The sequence below is a fragment of the Euprymna scolopes genome, chromosome 43 (assembly GCF_053919585.1).
Source record: "Euprymna scolopes isolate OS-2025 chromosome 43, ASM5391958v1, whole genome shotgun sequence".
Taxonomy (NCBI): Eukaryota; Metazoa; Mollusca; class Cephalopoda; order Sepiida; family Sepiolidae; genus Euprymna; species Euprymna scolopes.
In genome coordinates, this window is record NC_136524.1 from 25,441,969 (window position 1) to 25,460,006 (window position 18,038).

Here is an 18,038-nt window from a genome sequence, read left to right on the forward strand (position 1 = left end):
CTATACATAAAATACTATATCTCCTTATAACTAGGGCTATGACAACAGCATATTCTTTTCATTGTTTTGACTCTTGAGTGTATATCCGACATAGTTAGACACAGTTATTCAACCGGAAACCACATCACTCTATATAAAAGCATTTAAGATATCGAGGGATACACACTCGAGAGGCAAAACAATGAAAAGAATATGCTGTTGTCCTAGCCCTAGTTATAACATGAAATAATTATACATGATATTTGCTACTTCTTGACAGAAGCTTGCCATCACTTCAGATTGATGTAGAGCGTCCATGCGCACGTAGATGGCTCTTCAAACCAGCTACACTCTTGCAAAATCAGTGGTGACAGAGGAACAGTATTTGATGTTGTTTGTGGTGGGACTTCATTATGCACCTTTGAGAGTCTTATCAAAATGATTGCTGGATTAGACACGAAACCAGAGATATTACAGCAACACTTAATGTGGTCTGGGAAGCACCACAACCTTATGCAATTATATAAGTTTGGTTCAATAACTATAACTTGAATTGTATCACAAGAAAATTATAAAACACCGATAAAAATATGTAAAAATATTACAAATTTTCAGGATACTAATAAATACTGCTGGTAAAAATTAGCTCAATAGTCAACGCCTAAAGTCAAACAGAGCTCTTATTACACCTCAGCAGAATAAAAATTTAATGATATAGTAAGTATGGTCGTTACAAAATATTACATCGTAAATTTTCTAGTCCACTGAGTTAGCTAAAATTTGATAACTAACACAGTTTTTAGAAGAAGTCGTTTTGACCCTAGAATCAGACGAGACGATAAGAGTGATAGAATGTGGAAGAGCATTCTTTTACAATTGTCTATTTAATTGCGTTATTTATGTATTATTTATCTCCATTCCACCGCGAGAAGATGTGACACAAGGGTTGGAATATGGGATTGAAGAACCTAGTGGAAGAGCAGTCTGGCCTGCAAAACATGCCTAGACAGTCCTGTCGACATTTTTCGGTGAGGGTGCCTCAAGCGATTAGCAATAAACTAAACTCTTCTCAAAGAGAGAGGACAAAGCCTGAAAGGGTGAACCTCCTAGAACTGCACAGAACTAGCACCATACCACTGTCAACAGAGGAAAAAGACAATTCAGAAATGGCATAGACTTCATTTTTGTGCCAAGAGAGAAAGCAAGAAAATCACAAATCACAGAGCATATCTCCAAAAGACAATTTGCGTGTTACTTTTATACTCCTCGTAAACTATATTCTTTATAAGCTATGCCTCTTGTAAACTATATTCCTTGTAAACTATGATCTTTGTAAACTATACTCCTTGTAAAATATGCTCCTTGTAAACTATACTCCTTATAAACTGTCTTATAAACTATATATGCTCCTTGTAAACTATACTCCGTATGAACCATTCTCTATATACACTATGCTCTGTATAAACTACACTCCTTGTAAACTATATTCTTTATAAACTACGCTCCTTGTAAACTATGGTCCTTATAAACTATACTCCTTGTATAGTATACTTTTTATGAACTATACTCCATATACCTATTCTTTGTATAAACTATGCTCTGTATGAACTATACTCATTGTAAACTATGTTCCTTGTAAACTATGCTCCATATAAACTATGCTCCGTATAAACTCTGTTCCGTACAAACTATGTCCGTATAAACTATGCTCCGTATAAGCTCTGTTCCGTACAAACTATGTCCCTATAAACTATGCTCCGTATAAACTATGCTCCGTATAAACTATGTTCCGTATAAACTATATTCCGTATAAACTATGCTCCATATAAACTATGTTCAATACAAACTATGTTCCATATAAACTATGCTCCATATAAACTATGTTCCATATAAACTATGCTCCATATAAACTATGCTCTGTATACACTATGCTCTGTATAAACTATGCTCCATATAAACTATGTTCCATACAAACTATGTTCTATACAAACTATGTTCCATATAAACTATGCTCCGTACAAACTATGCTCCGTACAAACTATGCTCCATACAAACTATGCTCCATATAAACTATGCTCCGCACAAACTATGCTCCGTATAAATTATGCTCTGTATAAACTATGCTCCGTACAAACTATGCTCCGTATAAACTATGCTCCGTACAAACTATGCTCCGCACAAACTATGCTCTGTATAAACTATGCACCGCACAAACTATGCTCCGTACAAACTATGCTCTGTACAAACTTTGCTCCGTACAAACTATGCTCCGTATAAACTATGCTCCGCACAAACTATGCTCCGTGTAAACTATGCACCGCACAAACTTTGCTCCATACAAACTATGCTCCGTATAAACTATGCTCCGTACAAACTATGCTCCGTATAAACTATGCTCCATATAAACTATGCTCGTATAAACTATGCTCCATATAAACTATGCACCGCACAAACTATGCTCCGCACAAACTATGCTCCATACAAACTATGCTCCATATAAACTATGCTCCGTACAAACTATGCTCCGTACAAACTATGCTCCGTACAAACTATGCTCCGTACAAACCATGCTCTGTACAAACTATGCTCCGCACAAACTATGCTCCATACAAACTATGCTCCGTATAAACTATGCTCCGTATAAACTATGCTCCATATAAACTATACTCCATATAAACCATGCTCCGTATAAACGATGTTCCTTGTAAACTATACTTTTTGTAAACTGTACTCCTTGTAAACTATACACTTTGTAAACTATACTCCTTGTAATATAACAATCAAGTAACAAAACAAATTACCATGTTATTATTTTTATTTATATCAAGTTAGTTATGTGCATATGTTCACATATTTGCATGTACAGGATTCACTCCTAAACTAATTAACCGATCATGAATTTTTGGGATACAGTTGCTAGGCATAAGTGGTCCAAATTAGTTTTATGCAAAGGTGGAACAGAGTTTTAAAATCTTATCTATCTCCGATTTTTTAATAGAAATTTAAACAATAGATATCAGAAATCTATTGAGAAATATTCACAAAATTTCAGATTCTTTTAAAGGGTTTCTGGGGTACATTATGGACACAATCTCCGATTTTGACATTCAAATATTTCAGATTTGCATTAATCTGGTCCATAATAGTAGATATCAATCAAACAAGATTCCCTAGATTTCAATTTCTTCTTAAATTACGAGTATCTCCCTCTTGGACAGAGTGCAAAAAAAAAGAGTCTTTAGCTGTTTACCAAGTTCCAACCCCTGTACCATCGCTGCAATGTTACACTAATGTTCTTGTTCTACAAGTACTTCTATGGAATATGCTCCGACGAACTTGCTGACTTTGTACCCTGACCAACATAAATATCTCCGATCAAGCCAACAAGCAGCAAAATTCCACCCTTCATTGTAAAAATCTCAAGATGTCAAAAGCCTGTCCATTCAAATAGTTTCTTTCTTAAAAAAACACTTCCCTCGCTACTTATTGTTTCCCCAAATGTACCAACATACAGAAATTTAAATGTACTATGAACAAACATCTGTTTGCACACCTCCCCATTTAGGATGCACATTATAAATCTGGCCCCTAATAAAAGTAATCCTGCATCTATCCGGGCAAATATACCTTGTTTGGGACGAGACAAAGTTTTACACACAGAAAGGAGAAATAAATAGTCCCCCTTAAGCTTTAAGCTTTAAATTTTAGACATTTTCTAGAATCAAAATCATTTAATTGATTTTGGTCAAAAATAGAATAAGGATTCTGGACTTAAGGCTCAGCAACGTTCCGTAATAGGCATAAAAGTGGTGCAAAAACTATTAGTAAAAAAAAATGTCGACATTTTCCGAAATTTCCTCAAACAAAGTGTAGTAGTAATATCTGTTATTGCGTTTCATCGTTCCTATCCCCAGTAAGTGAAGATGGAATACTTCTAGACCGCGGCAATTTTAATTTTCCTCAAAACCTAAGTGCTCCTTTTGAGATAGCTGGAGCTTTCTCACACTAAAAATTAGGTACTCGCGTAGTTTACCGACTGTGCGTTTATTTTATTTATTTATTTTTATTTTTTATTTTTTTGATAGGATTTTCAAGTTAAATTTAATTTTTACAGTATCTTTTGTTTGTTAACTTGTTAAGCGGGAGTACAGAATAGTTAACAAAGCACACCTCACCTCCCCATGTTTAGAATGAATTTCTAAATATTATTGTTTTAGTACGGTCGGTAAACTGCACACGTACCAAAAAAAACTGACCTTGTGTCTAACTCTGTCCTCGTGGGGAGGCGGGCAAACAAGGACAACTGTTATCTTATCTAAACCCATTTTTCTCAATTGGCTCATTAATAGTGAATTGAGACAACTTCTCGTGTGTCCGCTGATCTGATCGCCTCTACGCGACTTGTAGCCCATTGACTCAGAATGGGTGCTTTACGCCAAATTGATGGTTAAGTGGTGGGTGACGGGGTCTAATGGTTAACGACACAGACTTGACGACCTGCGTGTACCAACTTTGAATCCAGTTCGTTCCACAGAAACACTTTCACTTATAGATGTTAGCAACCTTCACGTGTTTCCTCCTGTAAGTATCCGACTTCTTTCTGGAAAGAATTCTGATTGGAAACATATCGGGGAAACCAATGCCAACAATAGAATCCTCGGATTTATGCGCGGCGATGATGATGATGATGATGATGATGATGATGATGATGATGATGATGATGATGATGATGATGGTGGTGGTGGTGGTGGTGGTGGTGGTGGTGGTGGTGGTGGTGGTGGAATGTTTGTCTGTCTGTCGGTTCCACTTTTTATCGGAAACGATTGAACCAATCTGGTTGAAATTTTGTATGGACCCTTATCATGATAATGTGCAGTGCAGCGAAATAAGTATTATAGTATCTGTTCGATATGCACAATTATGGATTAAAAGGGATTAGTATATAAGTTTCACTTTTTCTCGGAAACTACTGCTCTGATCTAACTGAAATTATGTACAAACCTTTGTTACGATAAGATGCAGCGAACTAAGTACTATGGTATCTGTAGTATGCAAAGCTAGAAAAATGAGCACAAATTTAACTACATTCAACCATCAATTTGTCATAAAGCATTCATTTTAAGTCTTACTTAGAAACGGGCAAAAATGTCTAACACACACATATGAACTTTTGTAAAAGAAATAAACATGTTGGTAAAACTACAAGAAAGAGGGGGGAAATGCTCTGAAGACCAAAATAAAGAATTATTGTTCTTCATTCTTACCTGTCTGAGTCTGTCATTTAAAGGAACCGACATCCATGGCATTTCTGACAAATATTTCAGGTAGATTGGCTCATCTACGTCGTCGTCATCATCAGCACAGACAAATATGATCTCCAGGTTTTTGCCGGCAGGTGAGGACTTTTTAAAATGGGTATAAAATTCCAAAACTGTGTTGTGACAATCGCGTGGACTTCCTGGGACGCAACCCGGCGCAGGTGACAAACCCGCGCCATTTTCGGGAACCACAGAAAAGAAAAGACCAATTATTTTATCTTTGCCAATAAAGTTTTTTACGGGCACCAATGACCCTCCGCCGGCGTTGGGTTCGCCACCACACGAAGCGGCACTCGCACCTGTCATGCTATGACAGTTTACTAAAGAGTCTCCTAAAACAATTTCTAAATTTGACATTTTTTTTTTTTCTCGTTCGGCTAACAACAAGTTATTAGGAGTTCAACTCTTAGGGTTTCTTTTAGTTCTCTAATATAATAGTATAATAAAATGCGATATTAATTGTTCTGTGATACAACTAAAAAGTTTAAAGGGTGATTTTTTTTTTTTTTCAAAGTCCAGCTTCAAAAATTAATAAACGTAAGCGGGTGTTATGTTTTTACATTTGTAAATTATATTAAAAAAACTTTTTCCAAAATTCTGGAAAAGTTAAAAAAAAAAAAAAAATGGAAAGGAAAAAAAAGAGTTGCTAATTTGAACCGCCTAAAGGCAATCCTAATTGTTTGTTTTGATTTATTTTTATCACAGATGCAAGCTCACAAAATCTTTGAAAAAAATTGTTGGTAGTCAAAATTGTCAATGTTTTGTCGTGCCTATATTTTTAGGGCCAGTTTTTACTTATACGCTTTTTTTTTTTTTTTTTAACAGTTATGAGAAAGAATAATAATAATGTATAAATTTTCTTTGTGCTGGATATCCCAAAAGAATAAAACCTTAAAGGCAAATCCACACCCCTAAAAAAAAAATATATGTATATATATGCCTTACACAAGCATTAAAAATAAAAAAAATGACCCCCCGTCTTTATTGTGATCAAAGATTGCAAAAATATGAATAGGGGAAAAAGGGGGGAAATAAGACATGTGTCTTGTTTGTTTTGTTTTGTTTTTTTTTGCTTTTTTGGAGGGGGGGGGTAAGAAATATAATGCCTATTAAGGATAAACGAACAAAACTGGAACGAAAAAAACATCCAACATAATCATAGGGAATGATTGTATATATTTCCTTTTATTGGTATGCCAAAAAAATTTTTTTTTTTTTTTTTAATAAACAAACAAAAACGGGAGGGTGCTGCTGCTGCGCTGGTACCTCTTTATATAATGGCTTATGCGTTTTGGGGGTTGATGGAACAATAATGTGGTCTATGAATACATGTACTTGCTGTTCGTCTGTGGTATGTCCATAGAGGGGTCATCTATTTAAAGTGCAGTAAATATCCATAGGTGACATTTGGTTTCCTGCGTTTTCCCTGTCCCAAACAAGAATAAAACAATTTCTAAAAAGAGAACGTGTATCTCCCTGGGCACCTCGCAGACTCACGGTCCTAATGAAGTGCGAGAGAGAAAGAAGAGAGAGAGAGAGAGAGAGAGAGAGAGTAGCACTTACACAATTGTTTTGTTGTAGTCTTAGCAGAGAGAGAGAGAGAGAGAGAGAGAGAGAGAGAGAGAGAGAGAGAGAGAGAGAGAGAGGGAAGGGTATTTTCAACGCGTGTCTGTAATACTGGGAAAACCAGAATTACTTTCCAGTCTTACATACATTTCAACTAGATTTAAAAAATACTATAAAAAAAAAAAAAGCAATAATACTCGAAAATCTAAACGACGAAAATAAAACGAAAGAAACGGAAACCTCTAAACGTGTTGGGACGTGTGTGTGTGTGTGTGTGTGTGTGTGTGTGTGTGTGTGTGTGTGTGTGTGTGTGGTTAAATCAAGTTTTAAAGAAATATTCTGTCAGCATGTTCGGAATTTTTCCCCCTTTAAAAACAAGAACAAAAGAACGTTATGTTAAGAAAGTTAAAGCAAACCACACATCAAAAAGTGGCACGCGTTTTTTTTTTTTTTTGTTGTTGTTTTTTTTTTGTTCTCTCCAAACAACGAGTGTCCGTTGAGTGTTTATGATCAAATGAATCGAGTTTGTTGCAATGACGATAAAATAACCAAATAGTCAAAAGATTAAGGAATTAAAAAGCAAGAAATATTTCTCCAGGCGAAGTCGGTGCCAATAATAAACGGTAACAACAATATCAAGTTAAGTACCAGATATTTAGCGACTAAATTTCGTTGGGGTGCCCCTTTTTTCCCCCGAACGAACACACAGATAGAATAGTTGTGCCTAGAGACGCGAGGGGCTGTCCCGGCAGAGTTGAAGGCTGAGTGTGAAGTGGAGACGAATGGAAAGGAGGTGGGAGGGGCAATAAATGAAAGGCGGGGAGGAGGGAGTGTTATTGGTTTGAATGCTGAAACAGAAAAAGGAAGGTATAATGGAGAGAGAGAGAGAGAGAGAGAGAGAGAGAGAGAGGAGAGAGGGGAGAAAGAACATGGGGAGATTGCTGTTTGAGAAGTGAGGAAAGGGAAGACATAAAAGAAAAATATGAGAAAGATTAAAGGGAAAGGGTGAATAGAAAAAGAAGAAAAAAGATGAAGAAGGATTAGAATAAAGAAGAAGAAGAAGAAGAAGAAAGTAAAAGCTGAGAAGGAAATAGTCTGAAATATAAATGTTGAGGAAAAAAAGGAAGAATACAAAAGAGAGTGAAGAAAATAAAGAAAATATTGGGGGGGGTCTTTTTAGATTGAAACATGGAAACGTACGAACCGGGTAAAAAGAAAAAAAAGAAATAAATAAAACGAAATATATTTTGTTGCATTCTTTGTTCCGTTTTTTGGGGTGAATAATGCCGAAAAAAAAAATCTAAGTGCAGTGCGCTGCAGTAGCAAAGATAAAAAGGTTAAAATTGAAAGAAAGAACTTTTCTTTGGATTTGTGTTGCTACTGTTATTGTTGTTGTTGATGATAATAATGCTGATGATGCTGTTCATGATCATGATCATGATGATAATGATGGAAGCGGCGTGAGTGCGTTGTGACGTCATCGCTGTTTACGTCTGGTTGTAAAAGAGGAGGCTTACTGTCTGCAGAAAGTGGGGGGGGGCTATTTTCAAAGAGGAATAGGAACTGTGTATAGAGCGATAGGAATGGAGAGAAGGGGATAAACTCACCACGAAAGAAGAAGAAGAAGAACAAGAACAAGAAGAACAAGAACAAGAACAAGAACAAGAACAAGAAGAACAATAAGAAGAAGAAGAAGAAGAAGAAGAAGAAGAAGAAGAAGAAGAACAACAACAACAACAACAACAACAACAACAATAACAACAACAAGAAAATTAGTTGTGCATTTTTGCAGTGTAAAAACGAAGAGGAAGGTAGAAGTCGGGTGCGTGATAAGGGTATATGGCGGGCAAAAAGAAAAGCTGCTACTGGGTTCAGTAGTAACACCCCTCCAAAAAAAAAAAAAAAAATGTGTTATCAACAAAATAAATATTTATTGTCAGAATATTGTAATGAGTACAAATGAAATAATGAATTCATAAAAAAAAAGAAAAAAAAAAGAAATGTCTTTTTTTTTTAATGTTGAAATATAAAGCGGAATTCAAGCAAAGAGTTTATTTGTCATGTGAGAATAATCTTGCTGAGTTAATTTTTTACAGGGTAGCATTGAGACTGCTGGGAAATTAGGGAGACACATTGTCACTCAGAGTCTGGGGAACAGAACATGTTAGTGCTGGTGAGCAACCAATAATAATACCTTGTGTGCAAACTCTTAGCAAGCAACTAAAAAAAAATTAATGACATCAGCATCAGCTGGTCCCATCAATCAAGCACTAGTCCAACACCTCGTAAATGTAAACTTCTTTCTGACCAACAGTATGGTTTTAAGAAATTTTATTCTACTATAAATATTTTCTCCGTCATCTCTGAATACCATAAATTACATAACAAGGTAGGGGAAGCTCTGAGGCGGGGGTAACCCTTAATATATTCAAAGCCTTTGTTCGAAAAGATCTAGCACGAAGGGCTTCTCATGAAAATTAACTCATATAGTATTTCTGAATGAATACTTCTATTCTAAGGTAAGAGAAACATCCAGGTTTTCCTTGATAGCTCTATGTCCAAAGAATATGATATTAATGCAAGTGTGGCGGGAGTGTGCCGCGGGCTTTATTATTTCTGATATCTATAAATGACCTCCCTGATAAAATTGTGTCCGCAAAGTGGGCACATTTGCTGATACACCATGCTCTATAATAAATGGGATGGAACGATTCCAATATTTTTCCCGATTCCGATACAATTACTGATTCCGATTCTGATTCTTTATAAATTTCTAATTACTTAATTATAAGATTGTTATTTTTCCCGATCTTCATACAAAAAAAAAAACATGTTAATTATGCAGATATTTAAGACATCAAAATACACTTGTGGAGACGGATCTATCGATTTTAGCTTTACTGATATTTTAAAATCAATGAATGTTTATTATTTTATCATTCTAACGGGCAATGGAAGATTTTGCTTTAAACAAAATCAAATATACAAAGAAAATTAAAAGAATCGTTTTGGCATCGGAAAATAGGCATCAATTTTTCCGATTCTGATACCTCTTCCGACCCCCCCCCCCCAAAAAAAATCTTCTGCTTTTTCCAATTCCGGATTCTGATTCAGTTTCTGATTAATCGTCCCAACATTAATAGGTTGTTATTTTCACAACGTTTCAGCCGATGTAACTTCCAACCTTCTTCAGATGCATTTTTATGTCAAACTTGTGAATCTTTATGTTATTTGGATTATTCAGACTACTATTCTCATCTTGGTTGTTATTTTCACAACGTTTCAGCCGATGTAACTTCCACCTTTCTTCGGATGCATTTTTATGTCAAACTTGTGAATCTTTATGTTATTTGGATTATTCAGACAAATATTCTCATCTTGGTTGTCATTTTCACAACGTTTCAGCCGATGTAACTTCCAACCTTCTTCAGATGCATTTTTATGTCAAACTTGTGAATCTTTATGTTATTTGGATTATTCAGACTACTATTCTCATCTTGGTTGTTATTTTCACAACGTTTCAGCCGATGTAACTTCCAACCTTCTTCAGATGCATTTTTATGTCAAACTTGTGAATCTTTATGTTATTTGGATTATTCAGACTACTATTCTCATCTTGGTTCATATTTTCACAACGTTTCAACCGATATAACTTCCAACCTTCTTCAGATGCATTTTTATGTCAAACTTGTGAATCTTTATGTTATTTGGATTATTCAGACTACTATTCTCATCTTGGTTGTTATTTTCACAACGTTTCAGCCGATGTAACTTCCAACCTTCTTCAAATGCATTTTTATGTCAAACTTGTGAATCTTTATGTTATTTGGATTATTCAGACTACTATTCTCATCTTGGTTGTTATTTTTACAATGTTTCAGCCGATGTAACTTCCAACCTTCTTCAGATGCATTTTTATGTCAAACTTGTGAATCTTTATGTTATTTGGATTATTCATACTACTATTCTCATCTTGGTTGTTATTTTCACAACGTTTCAGCCGATGTAACTTCCAACCTTCTTCAGATGCATTTTTATGTCAAACTTGTGAATCTTTATATTATTTGGATTATTCAGACTACTATTCTCATCTTGGTTGTTATTTTCACAACGTTTCAGCCGATATAACTTCCAACCTTCTTCAGATGCATTTTTATGTCAAACTTGTGAATCTTTATGTTATTTGAATTATTCAGACTACTATTCTCATCTTGGTTGTTATTTTCACAACGTTTCAGCCGATATAACTTCCAACCTTCTTCAGATGCATTTTTATGTCAAACTTGTGAATCTTTATGTTATTTGAATTATTCAGACTACTATTCTCATCTTGGTTGTTATTTTCACAACGTTTCAGCCGATATAACTTCCAACCTTCTTCAGATGCATTTTTATGTCAAACTTGTGAATCTTTATATTATTTGGATTATTCAGACTACTATTCTCATCTTGGTTGTTATTTTCACAACGTTTCAGCCGAAGTAACTTCCAACCTTCTTCAGATGCATTTTTATGTCAAACTTGTGAATCTTTATGTTATTTGAATTATTCAGACTACTATTCTCATCTTGGTTGTTATTTTCACAACGTTTCAGCCGATGTAACTTCCAACCTTCTTCAGATGCATTTTTATGTCAAACTTGTGAATCTTTATGTTATTTGAATTATTCAGACTACTATTCTCATCTTGGTTGTTATTTTCACAACGTTTCAGCCGATATAACTTCCAACCTTCTTCAGATGCATTTTTATGTCAAAGTTGTGAATCTTTATGTTATTTGAATTATTCAGATTACTATTCTCATCTTGGTTGTTATTTTCACAATGTTTCAGCCGATATAACTTCCAACCTTCTTCAGATGCATTTTTATGTCAAACTTGTGAATCTTTATATTATTTGGATTATTCAGACTACTATTCTCATCTTGGTTGTTATTTTCACAACGTTTCAGCCGATATAACTTCCAACCTTCTTCAGATGCATTTTTATGTCAAACTTGTGAATCTTTATGTTATTTGAATTATTCAGACTACTATTCTCATCTTGGTTTTTATTTTCACAACGTTTCAGCCGATATAACTTCCAACCTTCTTCAGATGCATTTTTATGTCAAACTTGTGAATCTTTATATTATTTGGATTATTCAGACTACTATTCTCATCTTGGTTGTTATTTTCACAACGTTTCAGCCGAAGTAACTTCCAACCTTCTTCAGATGCATTTTTATGTCAAACTTGTGAATCTTTATGTTATTTGAATTATTCAGACTACTATTCTCATCTTGGTTGTTATTTTCACAACGTTTCAGCCGATGTAACTTCCAACCTTCTTCAGATGCATTTTTATGTCAAACTTGTGAATCTTTATTTGATTTGGATTATTCAGACTACTATTCTCATCTTAGTTGTTATTTTAAAAATGTTTCAGCCGATATAACTTCCAACCTCCTTCTGATGCATTTTTATGTCAAACTTGTGAATCTTTATGTTATTTGGATTATTCAGACTACTATTCTCATCTTGGTTGTTATTTTCACAACGTTTCAGCCGATGTAACTTCCAACCTTCTTCCGATGCATTTTGATGTCAAACTTGTGAATCTTTATGTTATTTGGATTATTCAGACTACTATTCTCATCTTGGTTGTTATTTTCACAACGATTAAGCCGATGTAGCTTCCAACCTTCTTCAGATGCATTTTTATGTCAAACTTGTGAATCTTTATGTTATTTGGATTATTCAGACTACTATTCTCATCTTGGTTGTTATTTTCACAACGTTTCAGCCGATGTAACTTCCAACCTTCTTCAGATGCATTTTTATGTCAAACTTGTGAATCTTTATGTTATTTGGATTATTCAGACTACTATTCTCATCTTGGTTGTTATTTTCACAACGTTTCAACCGATGTAACTTCCAACCTTCTTCAGATGCATTTTTATGTCAAACTTGTGAATCTTTATGTTATTTGGATTATTCAGATTGCTATTCTCATATTGGTTGTTATTTTCACAACGTTTCAGCCGATGTAACTTCCAACCTTCTTCAGATGCATTTTTATGTCAAACTTGTGAATCTTTATGTTATTTGGATTATTCAGACTACTATTCTCATCTTGGTTGTTATTTTCACACCGTTTACGCCGATGTAACTTCCAACCTTCTTCAAATGCATTTTTATGTCAAACTTGTGAATCTTTATGTTATTTGGATTATTCAGATTGCTATTCTCATATTGGTTGTTATTTTCACAACGTTTCAGCCGATGTAACTTCCAACCTTCTTCAGATGCATTTTTATGTCAAACTTGTGAATCTTTATGTTATTTGGATTATTCAGACTACTATTCTCATCTTGGTTGTTATTTTCACAACGTTTCAGCCGATGTAACTTCCAACCTTCTTCAGATGCATTTTTATGTCAAACTTGTGAATCTTTATGTTATTTGGATTATTCAGACTACTATTCTCATCTTGGTTCATATTTTCACAACGTTTCAGCCGATATAACTTCCAACCTTCTTCAGATGCATTTTTATGTCAAACTTGTGAATCTTTATGTTATTTGGATTATTCAGACTACTATTCTCATCTTGGTTGTTATTTTCACAACGTTTCAGCCGATGTAACTTCCAACCTTCTTCAGATGCATTTTTATGTACAAATGTTAATCTTTATGTTATTTGGATTATTCAGACTACTATTCTCATCTTGGTTGTTATTTTCGCAACGTTTCAGCCGATGTAACTTCCAACCTTCTTCAGATGCATTTTTATGTCAAACTTGTGAATCTTTATGTTATTTGGATTATTCAGACTACTATTCTTATCTTGGTTGTTATTTTCACAACGTTTCAGCCGATGTAACTTCCAACTTTCTTCAGATGCATTTTTATGTCAAACTTGTGAATCTTTATGTTATCTGGATTATTCAGACTACTATTCTCATCTTGGTTGTTATTTTCACAACGTTTCAGCCGATGTAACTTCCAACCTTCTTCAGATGCATTTTTATGTAAAACTTGTGAATCTTTATGTTATTTGGATTATTCAGACTACTATTCTCATCTTGGTTGTTATTTTCACAACGTTTCAGCCGATGTAACTTCCAACCTTCTTCAGATGCATTTTTATGTAAAACTTGTGAATCTTTATGTTATTTGGATTATTCAGACTACTATTCTCATCTTGGTTGTTATTTTCACAACGTTTCAGCCGATGTAGCTTCCAACCTTCTTCAAATGCATTTTTATGTCAAACTTGTGAATCTTTATGTTATTTGGATTATTCAGACTACTATTCTCATCTTGGTTGTTATTTTTACAATGTTTCAGCCGATGTAACTTCCAACCTTCGTCAGATGCATTTTTATGTCAAACTTGTGAATCTTTATGTTATTTGAATTATTCAGACTACTATTCTAATCTTGGTTGTTATTTTCACAACATTTCAGCCGATATAACTTCCAACCTTCTTCAGATGCATTTTTATGTCAAACTTGTGAATCTTTATATTATTTGGATTATTCAGACTACTATTCTCATCTTGGTTGTTATTTTCACAACGTTTCAGCCGAAGTAACTTCCAACCTTCTTCAGATGCATTTTTATGTCAAACTTGTGAATCTTTATGTTATTTGAATTATTCAGACTACTATTCTCATCTTGGTTGTTATTTTCACAACGTTCAGCCGATGTAACTTCCAACCTTCTTCAGATGCATTTTTATGTCAAACTTGTGAATCTTTATTTGATTTGGATTATTCAGACTACTATTCTCATCTTGGTTGTTATTTTCACAACGTTTCAGCCGATATAACTTCCAACCTTCTCCAGATGCATTTTTATGTCAAACTTGTGAATCTTTATATTATTTGGATTATTCAGACTACTATTCTCATCTTGGTTGTTATTTTCACAACGTTTCAGCCGATGTAACTTCCAACCTTCTTCAGATGCATTTTTATGTCAAACTTGTGAATCTTTATTTGATTTGGATTATTCAGACTACTATTCTCATCTTAGTTGTTATTTTAAAAATGTTTCAGCCGATATAACTTCCAACCCCCTTCTGATGCATTTTTATGTCAAAATTGTGAATCTTTATGTTATTTGGATTATTCAGACTACTATTCTCATCTTGGTTGTTATTTTCACAACGTTTCAGCCGATGTAACTTCCAACCTTCCTTCAGATGAGTTATTTTTCAAACTTGTGAATCTTTATGTTATTTGGATTTTTCAGACTACTATTCTCATCTTGGTTGTTATTTTCACAACGTTTCAGCCAATGTAACATCCGACCTTCTTCAGATGCATTTTTATGTCAAACTTGTGAATCTTTATGTTATTTGGATTATTCAGACTACTATTCTCATCTTGGTTGTTATTTTCACAACGTTTCAGCCAATGTAACATCCGACCTTCTTCAGATGCATTTTTATGTCAAACTTGTGAATCTTTATGTTATTTGGATTATTCAGACTACTATTCTCATCTTGGTTGTTATTTTCACACCGTTTCAGCCGATGTAACTTCCAACCTTCTTCAGATGCCTTTTTTTGTCAAACTTGTGAATCTTTATGTTATTTGGATTATTCAGATTGCTATTCTCATATTGGTTGTTATTTTCACAACGTTTCAGCCGATGTAACTTCCAACCTTCTTCAGATGCATTTTTATGTCAAACTTGTGAATCTTTATGTTATTTGGATTATTCAGACTACTATTCTCATCTTGGTTGTTATTTTCACAACGTTTCAGCCGATGTAACTTCCAACCTTCTTCAGATGCATTTTTATGTCAAACTTGTGAATCTTTATGTTATTTGGATTATTCAGACTACTATTCTCATCTTGGTTGTTATTTTCACACCGTTTACGCCGATGTAACTTCCAACCTTCTTCAAATGCATTTTTATGTCAAACTTGTGAATCTTTATGTTATTTGGATTATTCAGACTACTATTCTTATCTTGGTTCATATTTTCACAACGTTTCAGCCGATATAACTTCCAACCTTCTTCAGATGCATTTTTATGTCAAACTTGTGAATCTTTATGTTATTTGGATTATTCAGATTGCTATTCTCATATTGGTTGTTATTTTCACAACGTTTCAGCCGATGTAACTTCCAACCTTCTTCAGATGCATTTTTATGTCAAACTTGTGAATCTTTATGTTATTTGGATTATTCAGACTACTATTCTCATCTTGGTTGTTATTTTCACAACGTTTTAGCCGATGTAACTTCCAACCTTCTTCAGATGCATTTTTATGTCAAACTTGTGAATCTTTATGTTATTTGGATTATTCAGACTACTATTCTCATCTTGGTTCATATTTTCACAACGTTTCAGCCGATATAACTTCCAACCTTCTTCAGATGCATTTTTATGTCAAACTTGTGAATCTTTATGTTATTTGGATTATTCAGACTACTATTCTCATCTTGGTTGTTATTTTCACAACGTTTCAGCCGATGTAACTTCCAACATTCTTCAGATGCATTTTTATGTCAAACTTGTGAATCTTTATGTTATTTGGATTATTCAGACTACTATTCTCATCTTGGTTGTTATTTTCACAACGTTTCAGCCGATGTAACTTCCAACCTTCTTCAGATGCATTTTTATGTCAAACTTGTGAATCTTTATGTTATTTGGATTATTCAGACTACTATTCTTATCTTGGTTGTTATTTTCACAACGTTTCAGCCGATGTAACTTCCAACTTTCTTCAGATGCATTTTTATGTCAAACTTGTGAATCTTTATGTTATCTGGATTATTCAGACTACTATTCTCATCTTGGTTGTTATTTTCACAACGTTTCAGCCGATGTAACTTCCAACCTTCTTCAGATGCATTTTTATGTCAAACTTGTGAATCTTTATGTTATTTGGATTATTCAGACTACTATTCTCATCTTGGTTGTTATTTTCACAACGTTTCAGCCGATGTAACTTCCAACCTTCTTCAGATGAATTTTTATGTAAAACTTGTGAATCTTTATGTTATTTGGATTATTCAGACTACTATTCTCATCTTGGTTGTTATTTTCACAACGTTTCAGCCGATGTAGCTTCCAACCTTCTTCAAATGCATTTTTATGTCAAACTTGTGAATCTTTATGTTATTTGGATTATTCAGACTACTATTCTCATCTTGGTTGTTATTTTTACAATGTTTCAGCCGATGTAACTTCCAACCTTCGTCAGATGCATTTTTATGTCAAACTTGTGAATCTTTATGTTATTTGAATTATTCAGACTACTATTCTAATCTTGGTTGTTATTTTCACAACATTTCAGCCGATATGATTTCCAACCTTCTTCAGATGCATTTTTATGTCAAACTTGTGAATCTTTATATTATTTGGATTATTCAGACTACTATTCTCATCTTGGTTGTTATTTTCACAACGTTTCAGCCGAAGTAACTTCCAACCTTCTTCAGATGCATTTTTATGTCAAACTTGTGAATCTTTATGTTATTTGAATTATTCAGACTACTATTCTCATCTTGGTTGTTATTTTCACAACGTTTCAGCCGATATAACTTCCAACCTTCTTCAGATGCATTTTTATGTCAAACTTGTGAATCTTTATATTATTTGGATTATTCAGACTACTATTCTCATCTTGGTTGTTATTTTCACAACGTTTCAGCCGAAGTAACTTCCAACCTTCTTCAGATGCATTTTTATGTCAAACTTGTGAATCTTTATGTTATTTGAATTATTCAGACTACTATTCTCATCTTGGTTGTTATTTTCACAACGTTCAGCCGATGTAACTTCCAACCTTCTTCCGATGCATTTTTATGTCAAACTTGTGAATCTTTATTTGATTTGGATTATTCAGACTACTATTCTCATCTTGGTTGTTATTTTCACAACGTTTCAGCCGATGTAACTTCCAACCTTCTTCAGATGCATTTTTATGTCAAACTTGTGAATCTTTATTTGATTTGGATTATTCAGACTACTATTCTCATCTTAGTTGTTATTTTAAAAATGTTTCAGCCGATATAACTTCCAACCCCCTTCTGATGCATTTTTATGTCAAACTTGTGAATCTTTATGTTATTTGGATTATTCAGACTACTATTCTCATCTTGGTTGTTATTTTCACAACGTTTCAGCCGATGTAACTTCCAACCTTCCTTCAGATGAGTTATTT

The 18,038-nt window shown here is 34.0% G+C and overlaps 1 protein-coding gene across 1 annotated transcript in view; it reads right to left on the reverse strand.

Moving 5' to 3' along the window:
- The window catches only part of LOC145268245 (nucleoredoxin-like), a 628,842-nt gene extending 620,286 nt beyond the window's left edge, over positions 1 to 8,556 (reverse strand). The window contains exon 1 of the mRNA XM_080123573.1: positions 5,244 to 8,556. Coding sequence (XP_079979699.1) covers positions 5,244 to 5,654 — 411 coding nt within the window. The 5' untranslated portion in view covers positions 5,655 to 8,556. The remainder of the gene's footprint in view (positions 1 to 5,243) is intronic.
- Between the last annotated feature and the right edge of the window lie 9,482 nt (positions 8,557 to 18,038).